The sequence below is a fragment of the Mytilus edulis genome, chromosome 13 (genome assembly GCF_963676685.1).
Source record: "Mytilus edulis chromosome 13, xbMytEdul2.2, whole genome shotgun sequence".
Classification (NCBI taxonomy): domain Eukaryota; kingdom Metazoa; phylum Mollusca; class Bivalvia; order Mytilida; family Mytilidae; genus Mytilus; species Mytilus edulis.
The window spans coordinates 66,618,291-66,645,053 of record NC_092356.1 but is presented as its reverse complement, the minus strand read 5'-3'; the positions used below and the strand labels follow the sequence as shown (position 1 = coordinate 66,645,053).

The window sequence follows — 26,763 nt, the reverse complement described above, 5'->3', positions numbered from 1 at the left end:
ACACTCGTAACGCGACAAACTTGTTCTCAGCCTTTTTGTAAAATGTGAAAGTAGTTGTTAGGTGGTTACAGTTTCTGCTGTTGTCCAGTAAAGTTCACTTACATTATAATCATTGTTGTATTGTCCGAGTCTTCAATATTTTCTTGTTGATGTTTAACTGAAATTAAGATAATATTTATTAATTTAACAAAACAAGAGGCCCGTAATAGCCTGTGTCGCTCACCTGTATCTACTGTGGTTTGGGAAATCATGTTAAGTAAGGTAAACATCATAATGAAAAGTATTAGATAACCTACAAATGATAGAGGCTAAGAGTGGTTAAATTTATAGTTTGATTTAAGAAGGTTAACCAATTGCAGTCTGACAATAATTAATGAAGATCCTTAATAACTATTCAAATAAATTTTCAAATTGTTACCAATTGAAATTGTTTTTACATTTTTCCCATAGATTTCTGAAGTAAATCCGTATGTTCTATTTTTCAATCAAGCTATTCATTATCGTGGCTAATTTTACGCCTATTAAGACCAGTAAATTAAGTGGAGCAGTTTTTTGTAAAAGATTACAAAACATATGAAAAATTGTAAAAACAAATTCTATAAAGGGTAATAACTCCTAAATGGGTCAATTGTCAATTTTTGTCATATTAGTCTTTTTTGATGATTCTAATTTGCTGAACATTGCGGTTTTTAACAGTTTATCTCTATCCATATTTATATCAAAGATTTTAAAGACAATATCCGGCTAATAGTTATCAAAGGTACCAGGATTATAATTTAGTACGCCAGAAGCGCGTTTCGTCTACATAAGACTCAATCTCATAAAACTTGCAAAATGTCCTTACAATTACCAATTTAGAGGCATCATTCCAACAAAAGGTTGTCTGATATGTCTGAAAATTTCAGAACAGATAGATCTTAACCTGATGAACATTTTTATTCTGTAAGATTCTCTTAAGTTTCAGAGATGAAAAACTGCATTTTACCCCTTTGTTCTATATCTAGACATGTCGGTCATGTTGGTTTGCCGGTGGGATCATAGAACACATTTTTTAAACTAGTAACCCTGATGGTGATTGAAAGAAGACAATAATAACAACGATGAACAGATGAAATAGTATTTTTCGTCTGGTTGCAAAGATGAACTCACTTTTGTACTAGAAAGGAACGCAATGTTTTGCAATATAGGCATAGGCAAATGGGTACTAGGCTATAACAAATATAAATATGCAAATTGAAAATTAAATATATATTTGCAATTATGCCAGAGTATTGATAAAAAGGCCACATAAAATAACTGAACTGCAAAACAATCAGTTGAGGCTTAGAAATACATATATTTTGCAATATTTTATAATACTACTCGAATGAAGACATGTAACCTACACTGCAACATTATTAAGGTCTTTTTTTCTATAAGGAAAGACCTTACTGTATTTATTCTGATTATTCTTATTCTTCTTTCCGCCGAACTTTAACGAAATTTCCCAAAAAAAATTCGCGACATGTTGACATGATATTTGATATCTAGTATCGGTTGACCAAAAGCTTTCTTATGGTGAGGGCACGACCCCGTAACATTTCCTTTACAGCTGTTATCTCCCCTAACACCGAAAACCTTTTTATCATTCTTAATCCATAACCATGATAGGTAGAAAAAAAACAAAGGATGGAATTTGTTCATGAACAGACCCTGGTTCTTCGTTAGATGAATCGAAAAGATTCAACGACTCATTGGTAGGGTTATGCCCCTTTGAAAATTCACCAATGTCGGTTGGCCACTAAAACTCAGAAACCGTAAGATGTAGCCACCTAGGATCATCACCAATGATTATCAATAAATTGATCTAAGTTCAAAAATCAAGGTCATGACCTAGATTTTGACCTTAGCTTGAATTTACTCAATAACCGTAAAAGATGGCTGATAAAATGTAACGGAGAAAATGTGTGTCTTGTCGAGATCTACATATGTTATGTGGGTTCAAAATTATTGTACCAACTGTTATGGAACTAGGGCACCCAAAACTGTTTTTATGGTATGAAATGATGATTGATTGCCTAAAAAAGTGGTTAAAGATAGAAAGAAACTTTGAATTGCAAAAATGTTCAGCATGATAAGATCTACAAAGTTAAGTCAAGGTCAGAGGTCAAGGTCAGAAGTCAAGTCCCCCTAGCAACGACATAAAACACCTTAGCAACCATATTTTGTTTTAACTTTGAAGGCTATGAATAATATAAAAATGAAATTTGTAATACTGGAAATGACATTTTTGTCCCTAGCAACGACATATAAGTCCTAAGCAATCACTTATTTTTTTTAACTTTAAATACTATGAATAGTACATATGACATTTCTAATACTGGTAGTAATATTTTTACCCTTAGGAATGATTTTTGTCCTTAGCAACCACTTGTTATGAAAGTCCTTAGAAACCATATATTTTTAACTAAGAAGGCAATTAATAAAAGAAAAGAAAAAAGACCTTTCAATTGTTCATGAACAATTGACTTTTTAATGATGAATCCATTTGTTCGTAGGAAATGTCCTTTAATTATTCGCAGGAACAACTGCATTCGAGGTAACCTCGATGCAATTTCTTTTTGAGGCAGTTCAAGGAAAACAATAGAGATTAAAAGGTAATACATTTAATTTCAATATCTCTTTGATGTAACATGCGGGGATGTATATGTGGATACAAAGTAGACTTAAATTCAATGAAAATCATAGTGCTAACATATATTACAATAACAGAAAAACTGGGGAACATTAGGTGCATTGACTTGATTATTATAAGGTGCATGCATCACTAATCATACGGTTCTAATGACGTATGAAATTGAACGACGACACAGCTTATTCAATTTGAGAAAATCATACCTATGGGTAATTGTGATGAGGTAGACAAAAGTACACTAAGTTTTGTCGACTGTGTTTCAGTTCTTTTTGACGACATCTTCACTTCCGGTACACTATTGGAATCTCTGCAGCAAAAACAAATTATGTTTAGCATTTTGTTATAGTATAGTAAGTTGTGAGATACTAGTAGAAGCTTTCTACATGAGAAAATGCCTGTACCAAGTTAGGAATATGACAGTTGTTTTCCATTCGTTGGATGGTTTGAGCTTTTGAGATTGCCATTTGATTAGGAACTTTGCGTTTCGAATTTTCCTCGGATTTCCGTTTTTTGTGATTTTACTTTTTATTAGAATTTCAACTTGCATATTTGATACGACAGCATTGAGTTATCTTGCAAATGCACAGATGTTACACCATATGAATGATTTATACTTCTAACAAGCTGTTTAAATGCACGTCAGAAATACAAAATTTGTTGTTCATTCGTTTGATATGTTTAAGCTTTTGAGTGGCCATTTGATTAAAGACTTTCCTTTTTGAATTTTCCTCGACGTTAAGTATTTTTGTGAGTTTATTTTTTCACCAGAAATGTTTTTTTTTTAAGTAGCTATATTTATGCAATGCTTTTATAATTCTTAATCAATAGTACTATCAATTAATAACCATATAATGCTTATGTGTTTTTTATGCAATCTCATTGACGTGCAATGACTTTAATACAAATAAATACATGAATGCATGAAGACTATTAGAAAAACGTAGATTGACGATTTCCGTTAAACAATTCTGCATTGAGCCGGCAAACTTCCTAATTGATATTATAAAGCTGCAATAGCAAATAGACGCATCAAATGCAATGATATTAACTGTTATTTTCTCAATCGTTTCTCTCCTCCAAAAAGATTTGTTTTCTTAACCAAATATTGTTGAAAAACCCAAATACGGCATAGGGCTGTGCGCTTGATAGTATGTCGCATTTGATATAAAATGAGTTACATATATACAAGCAAACATACATACATACATACACAGACTAAATACACAAGTCCATGCGAACTACGATAAACGATAAAATAGAAGACTATTAGTGTCGGATGCAAGGGAAAAGGTGAACAAAACTAACTTTTATGTCCTAACTATCTTGAAACAAACGTCGCATTGGTCAAGCGTGCCGTAAGTGCTCCCTCTTATATCTGTCGCCCCTGTTTGTCACCCGAAATAGTCTTTGCAGACAAAAATTCAATGAGTATTGTTTAACTTATGTAATTTGAATATTAAAATCTGCTATGTGTACTGTCATTAGGTACGGTTGTCATCAGTAGTTTGAAAAGAGATTTAGTGATACACATAAACCAATTATACTTTACAAAAAGCAAGCTTAGTATTTGTAGATATAGGAAGATGTGGTGTTTGTGCCAATGAAACAACTCCCTATCCAAATAACAATTTGAAAAAGTAAAACCATTATAGGTCAATGTACGGCCTTCAACACGGAGTTATAGATATACATATTTTAGCTTTTTGAATCAAATGGAAATGAAAAAGTGTTTAATCGAAACAGTTGCTGTAGCAATTGGAAAACGGAAAATCTCACCTATCACTTTCTACCAAGAAGATTATTTGCTTACTTACAAAGCAAAAAACATTTTTAGGTAACACAATAAATCCTATTACGTCTACTTTAGAAACTAAAATAGAATAGAGTTATATATACCTCGAATGAATTCGTTCAGGTATATACTTGGTTCTTCGGCATGGTCCACAACCTTTTCCGGCTTTTTCTGTTCCCTCTGGACAATCCTCACATCCTACATTAAAGACGTAAAACATATTAAAGCAGTTAACTGATGTGTAATTAACAGAAGATGTGATATCAATGGCTTTGTTTAAACATATTATCGGACTCAAGATTTTCTACTAGGCAACGTTTTTATATTGATGTTGGTAAGAAGCCTGCCCTGTTTTTGTAGTTTTGATGCCTTTATCTGGTATCGGGTAATTTGTTGTCATTTTATTCCATGTTTTACTTAGATAGTAAAGTTTTTGTTTCGTGTTGCCTTTCAATTTATACTTTTGATATTTTTTCGTGTAGTTATAAAACCACCTAATTCATAGCCCTATTGCATTCTATGTTAAATATTGCAATTTCAAGCATTAATGGCTACTTTGTTCGAATAAAGTTGCAGTTATTTCGTGTTAAAACTAAACCTTATACTGACTTGTGCTGAAAAATCAACATACCTTTAATTGTATATTAAAGCATACTGACTGGTTCAACGAAGTTTGATAGTACAAAAACAGGAACTTCTAATTTGAACAACAGGCCAAATGTGCCCTCCTATTAAAATTTATGTAATTCTTTAATATTCAAACAATGGTTCTACCGTGTTTCCAAGTCCCTAAGCTTTCATTTGATACTAAAACTACCCTAATATTCCCACTATTGACAAAGATACAGCTATGGGTATGAACTATTATGTACTACGTTCTTGAATGTTCTTTCCGACCGGGTCTTAATAACTGGTTCTATACCTGTAATTTATTTTTCATTTGTCTTCTAAGACTGTTTGTTCAGTAAGGTAGATTTTTGCTATGTCTCATCACTTTTAATTCTGTGGTATGTTTATTTTCTTCTCTGAGTTCGTGTTTTGCAAAGAATTTTTAAAAATCAACACCAGTGTATTTGTATCTTCACTATCTTTTTTATGCATGATCAAATTGAGAATGGACATGGGGAATATGTCAAAGAGACAACAACTGGACCATAGAAAAAACAACAGCAGAAGGTCACTAAGGTCTTCAATGTAGCGAGACATTCCCGCACCCGGAGGCGTCCTTCATCTGGCCCCTAAACACATATATACTAGTTCAGTGATAATGAACGCCATACTAATTTCCGAATTGTACACAAGAAACTAAAATTAAAAAAAATACAAGACTAACAAAGGCCAGAGGCTCCTGACTTGGGACAGGCGCAAAAATGCGGCGGGGTTAAACATGTTTATGAGATCTCAGTCCTCCCCCTATACCTCTAGCCAATGTAGAAAAGTAAATGCATAACAATACGCACATTTAAAATTCAATTCAAGAGAATTCCGAGTCTGATGTCAGAAGATGTAACCAAAGAAAATAAACAAAATGACAATAATACATAAATAACAACAGACTACTAGCAGTTAACTGACATGCCAGCTCCAGACTTCAATTAAACTGATTGAAAGATTATGATTTCATCATATGAATATCAGGCACAATCCTTCCCGTTAGGGGTTTAGTATCATACCATCATAACATATATGAGATGAACATAACCCGTGTCATGCAAACAACTGGTTTTTTAATAAATGTGTTTAGTTCCGATGCAAAGACCCTATAAGTGAATCAATATTAACGCCAAAATAAGCAATCTTTAGTGACCTGACAACAGTATCGTATTTATATCCCTTCTTGATAAGTCTATTTAAAGGTTTTGTTAGTTTCTGAGGTGAATACTGACATTTTTGTGCTTTATAAAGAATATTTCCATAAAAAATTGGATGTGAAATACCTGAACGTATAAGAAGTCTGCATGTTGAGCTATATTTACGAATGATGTCCTTATACCGATGATAAAATTTAGTAAATGTTTTGACTAGTTTGTGATATCGAAAACCCTGGTGTAATAATTTTTCAGTAATACATAAATTTCTCTCGTTAAAATCTAAAACATTGTTACATACACGAGCGAATCGTACAAGTTGAGATATATAAACACCGTAAGATGGTGGCAATGGAACGTCACCATCTAAAAATGGATAATTAACTATAGGAAATGAAAAATCATCTGTTTTATCATAAATTTTAGTATTAAGCTTTCCGTTAATGATATAGATATCAAGATCGAGGAAAGGGCAGTGTTCATTGTTAGTATTAGCTTTATTTAAAGTAAGTTCAACAGATGTCTTTATATACTTTATCGAATCCTCTGTTCGTGTTTGCCAGTTTGAGTGTTTATATGTATAAACTTTACTAAAATGTTTGCAGGTGAGAGTGTTACCTCCAGTTTTGTTCAAGTATTTTCCTTCTTCACATTCTGTTTGTTTGTCGTCGCAGAGGCAGGGATCACCATAGTAACACTTAGTTGTATCACATTCACAGCCTATCAGCTGATCGCAAAATGGAATCTTTTTGCTTTTACTATACTTTATCTCTGTAAGTAGATTGTTCAAAGTATATTTAGCTTCCCAATTGTGAACTTTCCATTTTTGTAACAACATTCCAGCAGTATATATTCCAAAGTTAAAACGATATTCAATTGCTTGTATTTTCAATCACGATTCCTAGATATAGGGTTGATGTTCATAAAGAAGCATTTAAACCAAGAGTTCCAAGTGGTGAAGTTGATATCATCCCTTCGTTAATTTGACGGGTGACATCACGAGTTGGTTGACCGTAATGGAATATCCAATTCACATATTTTAACGGATATGTTCCTTATGTCTACAATCCCGTCCCCTTTCCCGAATGTGACATACATGTACCAAATTTATTTATCGTGTTTTAACAAAAACAAAGCTGCACAACGGACACCATATGTGGAGCCGGTTCTGCTCCAGTTGAAATAGCTCTGTATTTATTCATATCAAATGTAATATTGCGATATTTTAAAAAATTTATATTCTTGTTTTTCATTTTGATAATGAGCTTTAGGTATATGCCTTTTTGAGTTTTTTGTTACATATGACGTCTTGGCTCTGTACTTATAAATTCTGTCATTGTGTTATGTGCTATGATGATGGTGAATTCTTTTATTTTTGTCTTTCCTTTTTACTAATGAGCTTTGTCTATATGTTTTGTATTTCTTTGTTACATACTTCTTTGTTTTTATAGTGATACATACTTTAACACGGTTGACTGCTATATCCCTATGTTGACATGTTTATCTATTATGTCTGTTTGTTTTGTTCACAAATCGTTGTCTAAAGGAAATTTATGCGACTGTCATACAGGTTTGATATTTAACTAGCTATACATCCAGGTTTAAACTACCATTTCCTATATTAAAAAATGCCTGTGCCAAGTCAGCAATATGACCATTGGTACACTTTCGTTTGATGTGTTTCAGTTTTTATTTTGTCCATTTGATTGGTGACTTTCCGTTTTGAATTTTCCTCGGCGATCGGTATTTTTGTGATTTTACGTTTTAACTATCCAGAGAACCTGAGATTAATCCTAGTTTTTGTTGGATTTCGTGTTGCTCTGTCTTTAGTTTTCTGTTTACTATTGTTCGTCTGTCTGTTTTATGACTGGATAATTTCGACTGATTTGCATAAATCATATTGCTTTGAATAATAAAAATATAAATGAATACTTCAATAATGGGCAGTTTTTCTAAGTTCAGAGTTATATATATTTCCTTTAGAATTTACATCACAGTATTCTTTTAAATATCTAGCATGTCCTTGATTTAGTTCTTCCGATAATGAAGCAATGAGATTTGAAACAAACAGCAAAGTACTATCGCATCAATTCATTCATTCTAAAGTTTGAATAAGAAGTAAGTACTGATTCATACTTGGTTCGATAGTAAAATTATAAAACACCATATGAGATATTTCAGCAAATAAAAATATGGATCAACTGCAGATTCCCAAGTAGAGTACATTCATTTAGTTGTTAATGTCGTTTGCATCGTTCTGTTTTACCTTTGCATGGATCCCTGGGGAATTTAACAATAATAACTATGGAAAGTTTGTGTTAAAACATTTTGAACAACTGTAGATTCTCAAATCAAGTGGTTTTATTGGTACAACTATTATTTATTCTAACTATAACACACTATACTTGCCGTTTGCATCACATTTCTTAACTCGTGGAAAGCATTTTGTATCGTTCTGGTTTCCTGTTGGTGATGAAGATATCAAATCAGGTTGAACCTCATCATTTTTACATGAAGTACATACATCTTTTGTAAATTGTATAGCACAGGGTAGTATTTCATTGCCTCAAAAATAGTAAATAATAAATATGAATTAAAGTCGAAGATGGTTAGAGTATTGCAATTCTTCATTTGTCTTCATTACGTTTTATTGCCAGATAAAATAAATAAACAGTTTAGATTTCTAATTTGTAAATTGTTTTGTAATAAATTCGGTCGTTAGTTTCTCAATTGTGTCACACGAGTCATATCGTGGCCTTCTATAGCCGACTATACGGAATTGGTATTTCTCATTATTGAAGGCCACAGATTGTCTATAATTGCTTATAAACACTTTATTTGAACTTTGATAGACAGTTGTCTCATTAGCCATCATATATCATCTCCTAATTCTAAATTTGGAATGACAATATCCAAATCCATGCACAGTGAATAAACCGCCTGGATTATGTCATATTCCGTTCACAGTCCTAAATGTATTGCACATTTTTTACATATTAATGCGCTTAAATGATTAAATGACATTCAATAAATGTCTGTAGTCGATATTTAAATCATAAGTAGTACTTTAAATTTTTTTTCATTGTTTATGAATTATTAACGGTCAAAAGCGTACCGCCTTTCTAGTTTTCACAACATCAGCATAACAGATACGATGCAATATACTTTAACGATACAACTTGTAAGTTAATTGTGTTCGAATGTGAAAACATTAGTGTTGCAATATTAAGTTGCAAAGTATATTTAAGCCACGTTCTCTTCTCACCAGGATGTTGATATCCCCATACGGAATCAAGTGTGTACCTCTCCTGGCTGGTGTTCTTTATTAAGTTGGAGTCGCAGTTCTTTCTCAAATGTCACAAGTAGAGCTGGATCTGATTACCCTTCCGGAGCACCTGAGATCAACCCCATTTTTCAGTGGGGTTCCAGTTGTTCAGTCTTAAATTTCTTTATTGTTTTTTTGTACCTTTGATTGTCTGTTTATCTTTTTCCTTTTTAGGAAAGGCGTTTATTTTTGACTGATGATTTTGAATGTCCCATTGGTATCGTTCGCTTTTGTTGAAAAAGCGTCCGACCGAGGAAAAAAATAGAGCCAGCGTTTAAAAAAAGAGTTTCGGTGGCAACTTTACAAATATTACAACATGGATATGAGTTATAAATTTCACGTTTAGAAGTTGTGTATCTTTAGCGTTATTGACGTGACTCGGACCTTGACTTAGAACAATACCTAAAACAACCTACGACATGTGACTGTTCCCACTCGCCTTATAATTACAGCCCCTCTGGTCATGTTATAACTGGGGATCTAAACATAATTCAACATGAAAATCTCCGAAAGGTGATTTCTCATGGTCCTAAGTTTAGAGAACCCCAACACTTTAATTGGAACCATAACTTCAAAATAATTATGGATTCCATTGAGGACTACGCCAGAGCATGGGCTAAGCGAGAAGAAGTTGAACTGGACACTTTGTCAGAATGGGTTAAAACTATCAGGTCTCTGATAAAACGTCGCGTTCACAAGTTGAAAAACTGTGTGAACGATCGACCAAAGTCCGTTTTCAGAGACAAAGAGGCCATGAAATGTCTATCAACTCTTCATGATAAGTATGTTGTTGTTCCTGCGGACAAAGCTTCAAATAATATTGTCTTTGTATGTAAATCGTATTACTACGAATGTCTTGTAAAAGAATTGGGTATAAAGGAGCACTCAGGTAATCCCACATACAAAGACATATCATTTGACAAGGATGAGATTTTAGCAAATCATAAGTCCTTCATGGCTTCAATAAACATTGCATTGAACACCAAATCGGAGGACTTACCTTGTTTGTATTGGATACCAAAGCTTCATAAAATTCCGTACAAACAAAGATATATTGCTGGCTCATCTTCATGTTCCACTAAAGAATTGTCCATTAGATTGACAAAAATTCTGTCCGCAGTGAAGGAGGGTCTTCAGAAATACTGTGAAAATGTTTACTCGCGTAGTGGTATTAACCATATGTGGATTCTTAAAAATTCGAAAGAACTTCTAGACAATTTTAAATCTCGGTCTTTTTCTGAAATTAGTTCCATCAAAACTTTTGATTTTTCAACCCTGTATACCACCATTCCCCATGTGAAATTGAAAAATCGCCTAAAAGAAATAATCCACAATGCCTTTCAACATAAAAATGGTAGCATACGCTATAAATTTATTACTTTGGGATTTCATAAGGCATATTTCGTAAATAGTGACAAACAAAAAGGTAAAGTATGCTACATAGAAGAACAAGTGGTCGGTATGCTGGAGTTTCTTATCGACAACATATATGTTCAGTTTGGAGGTAGACTTTTCCAACAAATTGTCGGCATTCCTATGGGAAGAAACTGTGCGCCTCCTCTTGCCGACCTCTTCTTATTTTCATATGAATCGGAGTTCCTCCAGACACTTGTAAAAAACAAGAGAATCAAAGAAGCCAGATTATTTAATTTCACTTTCAGATATATTGATGATGTTCTTTCCATAAACAATCCGAACTTTTCTGATTGGGTTCCATTAATATATCCCCCAGAACTAGAGATTAAAGAAACAACAGACACGGCTTCCTCCGCCTCATTTTTAGACTTGTATCTCGAATTTGACTTACACAGTCATCTCAGTACCAGAATCTATGACAAACGAGACGATTTTAATTTTGAAATTATAAATTTTCCCCACCTTAGTAGCAATATACCAACTTCACCTGCATATGGGATATATATTTCCCAACTTATTCGATATTCAAGAGCTTGCAGCTCCTACTCAGACTTTGTAAAACGTCATCAGTGTCTGAGTACAAAGTTGATGAAACAAGGGTTTGTCAAAGAACGTCTCGTTCTTTTTCTAAAAAAGTTCATCGGAAGGTACCAAGACCTTGTTGATAAATATTCCGTATCAACTTCTCAAATAATACACGATGGTCTTGATGTATAGATTCTGCGTACTGATGTTGTTTATCATCTTAACAACGTGTTTTATAGTTCTTTCATTTGTCTTTGTTATATTATTAATATTACTTTTACTGTTGAATGGTTTCATGTGATATCCGTTTCACGTGGCTCGGTACTTATACATCTCGTCAATGTGTTTGTATTGCCTTTCATTTTTTTGTGGTGTGTTTTGTATTTTCGACTTTTTGTATTTCTTTTGTTCTTATAACGTGACTCTGTACTTTAAAAGATCCCGTCAATATGATATTGTTCTATTATATGTCATTATAATATATTTCTATTATGAATTACAATATACGTTGAACCACAAACGTCAAAATCATTCAATCGCGTAGTGGAATTAACTATTTTTGGATTCTTATAAATTTTATATATAACTTTTGAACTAGTTTAAATCTCGGTCTATTTCTTAAATTTATTCTTACATACTTTTGATTTTTAAACCCTGTATGCTAACATTCCCATGAAAATTTTAGAATTGTTTGTACACACATTGAACGACAAATTTATGTGACGTATAAAATTTTCTGACGTCAGACACTCAAATCAATAAATGTGTTCGTAGATAGTAGATGTTTTTGTGTTCTGTTAAATTGTTCCTTTTAAAATTGTTAAACGATGATGACTGATGTACCCATATTTTGACTATTTTATTTATTGTGTCTGTTTATTTAACGCATCAATGTAAAAATATCGGAAATTGATGAGACTGTCATTAAAGTGAGAGGGTTAGCGCTATAGAACCAGGTTTAATCCACCATTTTCTACATTTGAAAATGCCTGTACCAAGTCAGGAATATGACAGTTCTTGTCCATTCGTTTTTTATGCGTTTTGTTATTTGTGATTTTGCCATGTGATTATGGACTTTCCCAATTGATCTTCCTCTAAGTTCAGTATTTTTGTGATTTTACTTTTTAATACATCCCGCGATTGTTTTTGTTTTTGCCTTCTTAATATGGGATGTAGGTCGGTCATGTAGTGCAATTCTGATACAAAGGGTTTCACAGTGCTGTTGCTATTTTGTTTACCTTCATATTCATGTTAATTTATTTTCACTTCTTGAAGTCATTGTCAAATATGTTATCTGCTACACTTACTTTTTTGGTGTCTTTGTTATATTGATTTTCATGTTTGTTTGAATGTTTATTCATTTGTGTTGTGTGTCTTTGAAAGAAAGGTCAAAGATATCAAGGGACATACAAACTAACAAGTTGAAAATAAACTGACAATGCTACATCAAAAGACAATTATCAGTATTTAAAAAACAGTAACGAATTATAAATTCTGAGTAACACAAATCCTCTTAAAACAGAAATTGATATCAGGTGCTATGGATAGGTAAGCAGATCCGTCTTTACCTGTGGCAAGTGTGATGTTTGTTAACACAGTTCGGCTTTTGGATGAACAACGGACATACATGTTGGATATCGTGCTTACTATTAAAAAAGGTTAAAATCAGTCTTCGGAAAATGCCTATACCAAGTCAGGTATATGGCAGTTATTGTCCACTAGTTCCGTTAAGAACGTTTAATTTTGTGATTCTTTTTTAATTGACCTGGAAGTCAGTAGGTTTGTCATGTTTTTCATTATATAACTAAAGAGCTTACCTGGTTCACAATTCAAATACGCTCGACATGATCTTCTATCACCATCAATTGTATAATAGACATAGTGTTCTTCAGTAGTAAAAATCTGATAGAATAAATAAAGATGTTGGTTGTGATAATTAAATAGAAAAATGTAGAGATTATATTATTGCCATTTAAACAGAGACAAAATGTCATGGACATAAGTAATTATAGATTACAGTATTGTTTTTGCAACGAAAAACTAAAAACGCATAATTACCAATAGAAACCCTTACATGACATTTTTCATACCATTCAAATGTGTCAATCAAAGACTACATTTTAGTAGATCGCTAAATAAAACATTTCGCGACAGAGGATACCAATACCAAACTCTGATTTACAGACTCGTGATTTTTTACATGCACTTAATATGACAAGCATTTGCAATGTCGCAGTAGCTCTATCCTACCCTTTCCTTTCTATAGATCTTTTTCGAAGACCTTGATTCATCAAAACGGAATCAGACACATTAAAACAAAAGGATACAAAAACATTCAGTGTCGTTTAAGAAAAAACTCACAATCACTCGTAAAAATATTTGAAAGAGAAGCAAATAATAGCAAACGGAAATTCAACTTAATAAATCAAAAATATACAGACGAACTCAGTGATATTTTTACAGTGTTCAAATGATACCTGTCAAGAATAATCTGATGCTAAAAGTTTAATAAGTTAACATGTTTCATTTCAATTAAAGATACTTGTTCTTTACACATCAATATTGAAGATTCCATTTGACAGGGTGTTTTTTAAATGAATTTTTTAAGACATAAGCCAAGATTACACGCCATTGTATTGATAATAATAGCATGTTAAAGTTAAAATTGGTTTGGGGTACAATCATTTTAAAGTTAACCAGCTACAAACGTATCAAGTTTATCGTAGTTGACAACTTGATCACATCCACAAGCATACAAAAAAATTATAAAAGTGAACAAGATATGTGAACAAAAGAACACCGTTCGATGATATGCAAACACAAAAGAGCGCAATAAGTGTGGACAGTTCATATCGAATTCGAAATATCAACACAGACAGGGTAGTTTAAATTACATTGATTGGAATTATTTTATTTTCAAAAATTACAAACAATTTATAATTCTGAGCATACATATCATCAGTCGGTAAACGTTGTTTAATGTATCAAATAAATAGATAATAGACGGATTTTTTTTAGTTTGTCTTAAACAGATGATCAAGGAAATTCAATGCATGTACTTATCTGTACGCCTTTATCTATTGAACATTAATACGAAACTACGTGAAAGGAGAAAGTCCGGTAAGGGCTAATTTCGGCCTACAATTTGTAGTACATCTGATGAAAGATTTTTGATATTTTTAAACACTAAAGTATCTATTTCGTTCGATTCATTTGGTTATGGTAAAATATTTTGACTGACTTGGTCACAAACAACGCTCTATATGAAATATACCATTTAGCGTCACCTTTAGATGATTTTTGTTTAAAATGGTAGTGGCCTCTTTCGTGTTAACTCTTAATACTTATTATATTATTTATGATCATTAAATACAACATGTATTTAAACATCAAATATGAACACAAGTGCAGCCTCGTCTATCTTATACACAAATTGTCTTAAAAGAGGGACGAAAGATACCAGAGGGACAGTCAATGTCATAAATCGAATATAAACTGACAACGCCATGGCTAAAAATGAAAAGGACAAACATACAAACAATAGTACACATGACACAACATAGAAAACTAAAGAATAAACAACACGAACCCCATCAAAAACTAGGGGTGATAGCAGGTGCTCCGGAAGAGTAAAAGTAGCATTAATGTTCAAATTGTTAAAGTATCATTATTTTTGCATGAAATAATGAAGCTATTCCCTGGTGCATGCCTATTATCAAAAACAGCCCATATTTATATAACAAGAGCATGTTACTTTCCAATAAATAAGAAAAAGTTAAGAATTGAATAACTTTGTAAAAACACTATATTTTGATGCCAAAAATGGGGTCATACTAGGCTTCCTCCTTTGTTTATGTCATTGCAGTGTACATACATAGATGGTCACGCCACCCAGCAGTTGATGGGGCACGTAACAAGCATACTTGATTATAGTCATGCTGTCTTTGGTGAATATTTCATGTTTTTTTTAAAGATTATATGTCATCTTATCCTTCCTGATAACAGTTTATTAGTTTGAGACTTACTGGTAGCACTTGAAAACGACCCGTCAGTTCTCGTAATTGTGATATAATCTGTTTACGAATATATTTTTGGTCGTGATAAATGATATCTGTCTACATTTACGAAACGACATTATCACCTGGTTTGTGACGAGACATGTTTTATTACGCAGAAATGCTTAACTTTCTCACTTTTATTATTTGCGATTAAAGAGAAGAGTTCGGCTTGCCAGTTGTTATATTTCTATTCAAAGTTGAGCAGTTAAGCTGCGATTGTATACGGAGTAATGTTTCTTGGTGTCTGTTTTTGTAATAACGTGGTCAGTTTATTTACCAATTATGGCATAATTTGCAAAACTATAAAATACCACAAATGACAAATGCAAAAAGTTCAAACGAGAAAACAAACGACCTCATTTGTGAACAAAATAATGAAGACGAAAAACACACATATGATTTAAAGTTATACACGACAACCATAGAATTATAGGTTCCTTGCTTGGAATCGGCATATAAAGAAATATGCGGTGTTAAAATAGTTGGAGTGTACTATTGTGTACATTTGGTTTCGTTCGCCTCACCTTTATTATATTAACTTATAGTGACAATTGTTGTTGTCCGAAATACATGGTATATCATATTTACTAGTGTATGCCTTAAAGAAGTTGATATATGACACATTCAATGTTTTGAAAAAATGTACATAAATCTGGGGGATTACAAACAAAAATGCAACCAACAAGATACAACTAAATTAATATGTGTGTAGGAACAAGGATGTTGATAAATGGAGAGACCAGCCTTTGTATTAACATTTAATGCAATATAGCTTTCTTAAACTGATTTATTTTTTAGACATGTTTGACAGATTACCAATAATCATATTTTCAAAAATGACATCTTTACTTGTTAACAAATAACAGGTTGTACGTACCTTGGCTAATATGCAAAGAATAAATGTAGCACGCAAGGTCCTTTTAACCTGGCTTGTCATCTTTACATCATTTTCTGTTATCAGAGAATATATGGTTTGATTAGAAAATTGAATACAATTTATTTATTTTAATATATTACCTTGAATCAGATCATAACAATCGAAAACTTTTCTTGACGCGAAAAAGTCATAAAGGTCATATAACCTTAACACATTCACGTCTACGTTAAATTTTATTGTTTGCTGTTTTTTTCTTGTGTGAATAAAAAATGAAATATGAAAACACTTTCTTTTTATGATTGGCCATGCGGAAATTATCGTCCAAAGACCTAATAGATATATGCAATATATGTCATCGTATAACTTTCAACAATGATTTAAATCCTAACCGTGTTGAAAATTTGTAAAGCTCATACATAACAAAAGAACTGAAACAAGAAAACTAACCCAGGGGTAAATATGTTTATTCGCACTCAACCCTCCGATAAGAATGGAAAAATGTGAATTACCGAGTAATTATACTATAGCATAAGCAAGTAGGGGTTTGTTTGGCTGTACGTAGCACAATAAATGAATAACAAAAACAAACAAACACACACAAATAATTCGGAATATCGCTCTTAGAATATTCGCATTTCCTATATATGCGTGTTTGCATTTTGTTATGGCATGTGTATATTGTATCATTATAATATTTCTTAATTGTGATTAGCAATTGGGAAAGCCTACATTGAAATGGGCATCCTGTCCTGTTGAAGTCACATCTGAAAATATACGCAAGCTCTTCTCAACCTAATTCAAATAGATCAAATGAATTTGTTTGCGCTGATGGTTTGTTAGTGATATAATAATAGCTCTTCATCTGCACAGAGATGGGTCTGATTACTTTCAATGTAATTGATTAAATTACAATTACTTTGGAATTTGTACGATTAAATTAAATGAACGATTACATCATTTCTGAAAGTATCTGATTAAATGAATGATTACATTGGCATAGTAATCATGATTTCATCTGATTACAATGAACTTTAAAAAAAAAAACGTTTTGACTGATGTGAATGAATAAACGTTTAATATAACAAAATTAGCATTTTTGCAAAAGAATTTTATGATATGTTATAAAATGATAACATCAAACTGTATCTGTTTAATAAACTACAAAAATTTACAGCATATTTACATGTCATTGGTTATGACCCATTACACTTAATCATCATTGATCTCTGAATTATTTTTACTTCAATTAAATAAAAGGTTTATAAAGAGTTTGGTGTTTGTCATCAAACCTCTCCATGTACACAGGCAAATTTCACTCACATCAATTTCACGTGAAATTTAATTCATGTGAATCTCACGTGAAATTCACATGAATTTCACCTCAAACGAGCTTATACGTGAAACTCACGTGAAATCAGTTTTTGTGAGTTTCATGTGAATTTCACATGAAAATCACGTATATTTTTTCATGTGAAATTCACATGAATTTCTAAAATAGAGTATTTCAAATAACATCTAAATTTCTAAATTTAATCAAAATCATGAAAAAATATTAAAAAATTTTGTTGTAAATTTCACGTGAATCTCAATTCACGTGAAATTCACATGAAAATTTTCATGTGAGTTTCATGTATAAGGTCGATTGAGGTGAATCTCGCGTAGAATTTTTCATGTGAATTTCATGTGAGATTCATGTGAAATTCATGTGAGTAAATTTTGCCTGTGTATCATGTGTGTTTCAAGGTTCAATTTCTGGAAGTTAAAATATGGATGAAATAAAATTACCAATTAAGAACTATGTAAAATGTTACTAGAATTGTTTTATCAAATCGTTAACAAAATATAAGTACCAAAAATCATTGCATTTTACATGTCCAGTCCAAAAACATACAAATTTTTTTTTTTAATTTGAACTACATATTTGTCCCCTTTCAATTAGTTTGTGCTAATTAGATAAATTTTCACTTGTCTGATTTATCATTATCATATATATTACCATGATTTCCCTACAGCTATACACAATTGGTAATTGCAATTGAAACAACCCTTAATTGGTTACCTACCTGTCAATTCAAAGTGGCCAAAGATCACAACATTAACAAAAGATTATAATTCAGGGGTTAAAGAAAAGTATAACTTGAAATTAACAGTTATTATCAAATATACAATATTAATAATAATTTATTTTATTATAAAGTATATATATATGTTAAAACGTCGCCTGAAGATTGCCAGAAGGCATGAAAGCGCTAGTGACAATATTTTAACGAACTGTTATTATTTGATGTGAAATGTAGTTTGCAAATTTAAAAATATTATTATATACATTCTGTACACCGTGTTTATTTACTTTTGCTATATATATATATATATATATACATCTTTAAATTATGAATCTTTCACTTAGGCTAATGATGACTTTTCAATACTGTAACAGTTTTTTTTACTGAAGTTTACAATTAAATATAAATAACAAAAAGGTTAATCTATTGACCGTAAACAGTTTTTGATTGTGTTTATTGTAATCAGAATGTAATATAAAAGTAATCAGGATTACAGGGTATTTTGAAAAGTAATTGATGAAATTAAATTACATGTCATCAGATTTTTAGATGATTAATGATTACAATGATTACTTGAAAAAAATGTAATCAATAACAGCTGATTAACGATTACAATTACAATTACCCCATGTCTGCATCTGCATGCTATATGACATTTTATTTTACAACATTACCTTTAATTATCTTAACATGTTTACACATATTACATTTTCGATCAATATACGTTTAAGGACATTTCAATTATACAAATATTTAATTATCATTATCGATACTTAAACACTAAGTAGTTAATAAAGTAACAATTTAATAAAGTTATTTTCTTTTATTAAATCATTTCCACAAGACTATAATACAATGTTTAATGTTATACTTGATATCACTATATGTCAACAAATAGAAGTAGCTGATAAACTATGATTTGACCCATAAGGACTTCTGTCAGGTAAATATGCAAAGTTGTCCGACCATTGGACCAGTATAATATCATAAATAGATTAAAACATGATTATTTAAAATTTTATAATGTATTCTGTTTTTACAATTATTACGAATTCAGCGTGGTATAACTATTCACTTAAAGTATAAGCCGTCATTTATTTAAACCCAATGAAATCTAATTAACTGTATAATATCTTTATTGTTGACTGATGTTTTTATGATAAACAATATTTCTTATATAACTGTATCTCTTGTAGCCTTCATCTCAAGTTCGATAGGATAAATGTGTCTAAATTAAATCAATCATTTCTTAAATATATGTCCATTAAAATTTCAAAAGAAAAATTTGTACTTACAGTTTAAAGTGTACAGCGCGCGGGTATCCGGAAAAAGTATTTATATTTTTGACTGTAAAGGAAGTTACCGATGGTCTATCTCAATCAAGGTAGTGTTTGTTTATATAACTAGGTGAAATTATTATTTTATTTGCATATATATTGCAAAACACCACAATAAGTATTCTGTTTCTGTTGTGATTGCGTTTAAAAAGACTGTTTAACTAATCACTAGTCCATACGAACTCATATCAATTCATGGACATAGGGTCGACTTAAAATGCAAGCAGTAGGCAGAGTGTGTGCATTTGTTAATCAGGGCTAAGTATTTAACTCAAATTCCTTATCAACCAAAAAATCACCAGCTCAAACACATCAATGGAATGGAATACCACTGTCTTATTCCTGACTTGGAACATGCATGTATTACCAAGTGGAAAATTGGATTTTTAGGACTACATAAAACTCATCAGTGACGCTCACAACAAAATTAGAATACTTGTTATGCCAAACAAGTACAAAGTTGTAGAGCATTGAGGACCTAAAATTGAAAAAGTTGTGCCAAATACGACTAAGCCTATCCTATTGATGCCTCTATTCTATTAAGATAATATTTTATAAACCAAACCATTAAAACGAAAGGGAAAACTTCTATGACGTGAATTTAAGTAGCTAGAGATCATTAATATTGTATTGTCTTTAACAATGACGGACAGCAACAATGTTAAGTAAGTTATAAAAGATTCAGCATGACATAATGAAATAATACAGAACAAAATTAAAACGAATGGTAAGATTTATGCGGACAAATACAAAAAGAACTAAAAGCCATACCAAAACATATGAAAACCTCTTAATTGCAACTGGAGAATCTTAACAGGCACACATATAAGGTGGCTCGGTTTTATATTCTTGTGAAAAACAGAAACATTGAACTGTAAATAAATTTAAAAAAAAACGCCAATAGAATATTCAATGCTGACACATATCATTGCATGATATGGTCTTTTTTCGGTAGATTTTCTGTTCATGAAAATACTACTCAAATACATAGATAGTCATACACACACTTATGAGAACTTTGTGAAAGTTTGTTTTGCATTTTACCGTAAATAGTTTTTGTATTATGTTATCCAACAGAAGATGGATCGCGCGACTCCTCATACCTTATAGTAAACATGCTGTCTTTAAAGAGTATTTTCAAGTGCTAAAGCGAAAATAAGCAGTTCATGTGTGTCAGTTTATCGTACCTGATTTTAATTTATAAGATAAAGACGTACAAGTAGCACTTAGAATAGATTTATCAGTCCTGTTATGCTTACCTCCTGCTATGTTACTTATTCAAATGTAGCTCTTGTCGTGTTAAATAATAAGTGTCTACAGTATTAAACCGGGATTATAACCAAGTTTGAAAGCTTTTAAGCTGTGACACTATTCCACCACACCGTTTGCACTTTATTACGAATTCTAAAAGTTTTTGTTTCATTTTCATGTTTCTTACTCATTTTTTAACTGAATTGATGAATAGTAAAACAGTTTCTACAGATCCTCGTATGCATGCATATACAAGGAATAAACACCCATCTACGTATTTCTTGTGGATCATTCGGTAAAGACCTTATTGCTTGATGTAAAATTCAAGTTGGTTTTCTGTTTATTAACTAGCATTTCTACTTTGTTTTGAAGACATAACGGAAAAAAAGAGTAATAAAACTTAATTTCTTTATATTTTGGGTTCATCAAAGTTTCATTTCAATGATACCCTTCCAATTTACATGTGTATAAATATTGTTTGGCAAAAAATCTCGTTTGCAAATCATGAGCAAATGTTTTAAGCATAGAAAAGTAAGGACTCCCGAATTGAAAAAAGAATATGGGTATCTTCTATATAACCATGCAACGTATATGAGGCGAACATTTCTAAGATGTTTTAAATATTATGCCAGGGAATAATTGATGTTTTAACCTTGGAAGAATAATGAAGTGTCCATATAAAATACAAAGCTTTTTGAAAAATGTACTATTTCTCATTTAATCTGCATTATTGTTATATAAATATAAAGAAAGGGATAGCAAAGGAATATTTTAGCGATATCATCTTATTTTAACACATTCATGATTATATCATCAAACTTGAGTAGCAACCGTCGAAAGAATAATTTTAGTCTTCATTAAATACCCCATCAAATAAATCTGGCCAAACAATTGTGTTCCTTTATTATATGTTTCGTTTATTTATGACATATCTTATTCTTTCATTGTGATTTACAAAGTTACTTGATTCTTGTGTGCGCCATGAATACCAGCAAGATATTTTTCTGATGACTTTACAATATATCCCTTTGACTAAAGAATTTGATAAGGTTAATAACATTATTGTCTGATTTTGCATTTTAAAGTGTGAGTTTATCATTTGAGCTGTACGGTTTTGTCGTTATTAATTCTTCCTTTTCAAAACTATCTAAAATCATTTATACTCAAATACTAGATTGTACCGTTTGAATTGATTTATACGTCGACTTAACTTCACAAGATATTTAAAGAAGTTTTATCAAACCAACAGACATGAATGACTTTGAAAAGATGTCATTTTATAGATAAACATTTGTTTAAAAGGAAAAAAAATAAAATATCTCCTATGTTTTTCATCAAGTATTACGCAAAATAAAAATGTGTTATTCCTGTTGATAACATTCTGATTAAATATTATAATAGGTATCACTTGAGCGTTAGATATAACATTTCAGAATCCATAACAATTCATAACATATTTTTCAAACAAACATAGTACTTATATACTTAAAATACAGAATATGACTAAATATAATGGTATTGCTCTAAAATGTGGTTATACAACTATGAATTGTGTTGTTGGTTTTATATGTACTATGCCAATTTATGTTTTCCGAAAGACATGTGTTATTCTTACTTATTTTCCTCTATATCAAAATTGATGAATTATTAGATAAAGGTCTTTCTTAAGTTAACTTTCTTATGACGGAAACTTTAATAACAAAGTAAAGGGATGGATGACATAAATAACAAACACTATCAACTCAACATAAGTTAAATGTATTAAATACATAACAAACATATGTAAGAATAAGGAAATAAGTTTACGTAGAAACCCATCGTAGAACTAGCGTAATGCACTTTAACTTCCTTTAGGATTAGACGCCTACTTAAATTAACCTAAATAAAAGACACGTTTGGTGAATTACCAGTAATCCAATGTCAATGACTTCCTTACTCATACTTGATCAAACAGATAATACGTACCATAGGTATTGTGAAAATGACAATCGTTGCACGCACGGTATCTCTAACCCGGATGGTCATCTTTATATCATTTTCTATAATTAAAAAATATCAAGTTTGATCAGATAAATTTAATAAATACAATTTATTGAATTAAGATGATATGCTACACCAGATTTTGATAATCGATAAAAAAATTTGATTCAAAAACTTATAATTTTATTAAGTTAACAGATTCTCGTCTCCTTCAAATTTATTGTTTGTTTGTGTTAAAGGTTAATCATCTTTAAATATTGGCTCATTATTTGACATGGTTTTCGATAAATTATAATATCAGAAAAATAGGTCACAGTTCTATGTTTAAAGCTATAAGTACTCCAAAATTACACAATTGTGCATAAGTAGTTCGTAAAAATATAATTTTGAAATGAAATATGAAGTATGCTTTTTAAAAACCCAAACGAAAAAAAGATGTCACCGTTCTTATTATCAGCAAGAGTTTTAACAATTAAAAAAGATTAAAATTTTATTTTATATCCAGACGTATAAAAACAATTACTATAACAGTTAGCTCCTCTTGTATGTTAAAGTTAAAAAAAAATAACTATTTGTTAATTGTTAAAACAGTCATAATATGCAGTTAATCACTTATTTTACTTTATTTAGTCGAACAGTTTGACACATTAATTGTCAATATGTCTAACTATTTGAAGTTTTAGAAAAAAACAGATTATGCACTGCTATTGTAAAACCCAAGATTGGGGATACACGTAATCTACTCTAAAAAGGAAATATATTATGATTTGCAATGCGATAACGCTTGTCCATAGATCCACGGACGAGAATTTAAATACCTTTAGGTCATTGTACGACTTTCAACAATGACCATAGCCTTTAGTGCATAGAAAAGAATCAGTCATCATGAAAAAAACAAGAGCTAAATCATAATAATCAACGAAAGGCTTTATATTTAAATATGAACTAAAAATAAATATTACATATGACAAATAATGTCAGGCACTGATAAACATGCTCATGACCATACTCCATGCAAACATTATGTTGCAGATTGAACATGTTTGTTCGTGCCCAAACCTCCGCTAACCTGGGCAGAGGTGAAATATCAAATTGAAAGAACGTACTGAAAAAGGTATTTTGGCTTAACATCGCTGGATCAACCCGATAAAATACCCAACAAAATGACGAATGAATCAGATTATTCATTAGTTAATAGTATTCGTTTTTATCATATATACATGTTTCCTACTTTTTGTGTCATGTGGTTTTGCATCATTTATGCAGATCTTAATATTATTATTCCTAATTGTGTTGATTGATAATATAGGAATGCCTACACGCGAAAAAAAACCGTCATTTTAATTGCGCGCTTTTTCCTCAAAGTCACAGTATAGACATGAAGCTCTTGATCTGCATTGACACTGGATATTTCATTTCATAAGTTTATACAGAATCAGCTTAACAACATATTTTAATTTTAAAACGTATACGTTGAAATTATCAAACGTGTTGTTTTCAATTTTTCACATCACTTGGTCGATACCTCTGCTGGTGGACTATCAGTCCCAAAGGGTATCATCAGCTCAGTAATCAGTACATAGGTACTGACATGAATTAACAAACTATTCTAAAAATATTTGTCCGTTTATACATTTTAAAATTATTGAGAAACTAAGTTATCAAGTTCACTCAGGTAAAGTTGACTTGAGGTGAATTTGGCTATCAATTTTAGGTATTTTTGTCAGATAGCGCTTCAACGGTTTCGGTACTTATACATCCTTCAAATGTTTGGTTTTGAGCGTTCCTGATGAAGGTAAATCGCTTCGGATGCATGATATTATTTAACGTGTTGTTTTCAAAATTTTACGACATTGTTATTATACATAAAAAAAGAATTAGCCATATAACACTAAAAAGTTATCTATTTAACATTTTAAACTGTAAAAACTGATTTAATGTGATTAATAAAGGTATTTATTTCACAATATTATATCCACGACCTAACCTACGTAAATATAGATTGAATTGTTATCAATAAGTGCCAATAAATTCAAATTTACAAATGATTATAGAATCTGATATGATCCACAATGAATTCTGTCAGGTTTATTGTTCGACCATGACAAAATCTAATATTTCTCAAAAAACGAAACATGATTACCTTATTATCATGTTATATGTTACGTATTTAAAAATGCACCGAATCTGTTGATCGGGGTACAACAAATCAATTCTAATAGAATTCTGCACTTAAATTTAATAGATAAAACATGATAGGAAATAACTGAATTGTTCATGCATTTGTAGTAAACAGAAATAATTATTATTATCAAAGGTATACATTAATATTTAATAAAATTATATGTGGAATGATAAAAAGTTCTACTTACTGGTACTAATGAATGGCATTTACCCGGAAATAGTATTTGGGAATTCCCAGTCAATATTTTGATTTTTGAAGGAAGTTACCTTATGTGTTTTTATCTAAGGTCATATCAAGGTAAATCAACCGGTGAACATAACATATTACGTTTGTATAGCTTGCAAAATATCGGAAACGTTATCTTATCTATTGTTGATGTTTTGTAAAAGGGGTGGTAAAACACATCCATCTAACAGACGTAGTGAAATCAAGTCATTTAATTGGTAATGTCTTCAAATAGAAAAATATACTTTCCAGAACTATGTAAAATATACTTTTTATCAATGTTGTGAGTAGCATTTATCAATAAAAATTATATTTTTCGGGTATAAATAAGTTTTAAACTTAAATTAAACTATTTGTCCAATTCATTTTGACTGAATCATATCAAAATCTCTTATTTTATTCATAACATATTTAAACATCCCAAAATACAAGAAACTGGCAAACTCCTATTAACATTTTCTGTGTGTTATAGAATAAACGCAGTATATTAAAAAGTAAAATCACAAAAATACTGAACTCAAAATTCAAAACGGAAAGTCTCTAGTCAACTGGCAAAATCAAATGGTAAAACACATCAAACGAATGGACAACAACTGTCATATAAACCATCGAGATGAATTCAAAACAACATCAGTTAAAATATTTATACACAAGCAGACGTACGGATTATACAATCCTCAACCCATAATGCCGGAATTCGCACGGTGCCGATTATAGCTACCGTTTGAGACCAGAGAGTGCTAAGAAAAATCAAAAAGTTGGATTACCATCCTCAATGATATGGAATGTCCTCTTATTGTTTGAACGTAGTGGTAAGCGTTCTTTAAAGCTTTCGATGGATCGGAGAGGTTGGCAAAACACCCCTAACAGTTAGGTGCGTCCTGTTTTTTGCAACACTGGATACTAAATGCGACAATAAAAAACTCGTCTGAGTTCCGACGGTAACTGATCATCCAAAATATGGCAACAGTGTTCTAATATCTTCAATTAGCGTCTTTTCACTGTCTGGTAATTGTTTGTTGGATCGCAACTGGGAGAATCGGGACGCTGTCAGGACAGAGTCAGTCGTTTTTAACCATGGGAAAGATGCAAATCGGATTGAGAACGGGATAATAAGGACAGGTATGGGTGGAGACGGTTGAGTTGGGACGCTTTCCAAACAATTTCTGATTGTTTTCGTGATTAAATTTTTTTTTTTATAAAAGTTTATATTTCCAGCCAAAGTTTACAAGATCTTGACCAGACCT

At 31.3% G+C, this 26,763-nt stretch overlaps 1 protein-coding gene across 1 annotated transcript in view; it reads right to left on the bottom strand.

Annotated features, from left to right (window-relative positions):
• The window catches only part of LOC139501007 (uncharacterized), a 31,854-nt gene extending 6,265 nt beyond the window's left edge, over positions 1–25,589 (bottom strand). The window contains exons 1-9 of the mRNA XM_071289950.1: positions 25,479–25,589; positions 23,092–23,165; positions 16,476–16,549; positions 13,358–13,442; positions 8,684–8,839; positions 6,893–7,045; positions 4,571–4,664; positions 2,878–2,981; positions 103–157 (exon numbers count right to left, since the gene is read on the bottom strand). Of these exons, the coding sequence (XP_071146051.1) occupies positions 103–157; positions 2,878–2,981; positions 4,571–4,664; positions 6,893–7,045; positions 8,684–8,839; positions 13,358–13,442; positions 16,476–16,535 (707 nt within the window). The 5' untranslated portion in view covers positions 16,536–16,549; positions 23,092–23,165; positions 25,479–25,589. The remainder of the gene's footprint in view (positions 1–102; positions 158–2,877; positions 2,982–4,570; positions 4,665–6,892; positions 7,046–8,683; positions 8,840–13,357; positions 13,443–16,475; positions 16,550–23,091; positions 23,166–25,478) is intronic.
• Positions 25,590–26,763: the final 1,174 nt, after the last annotated feature.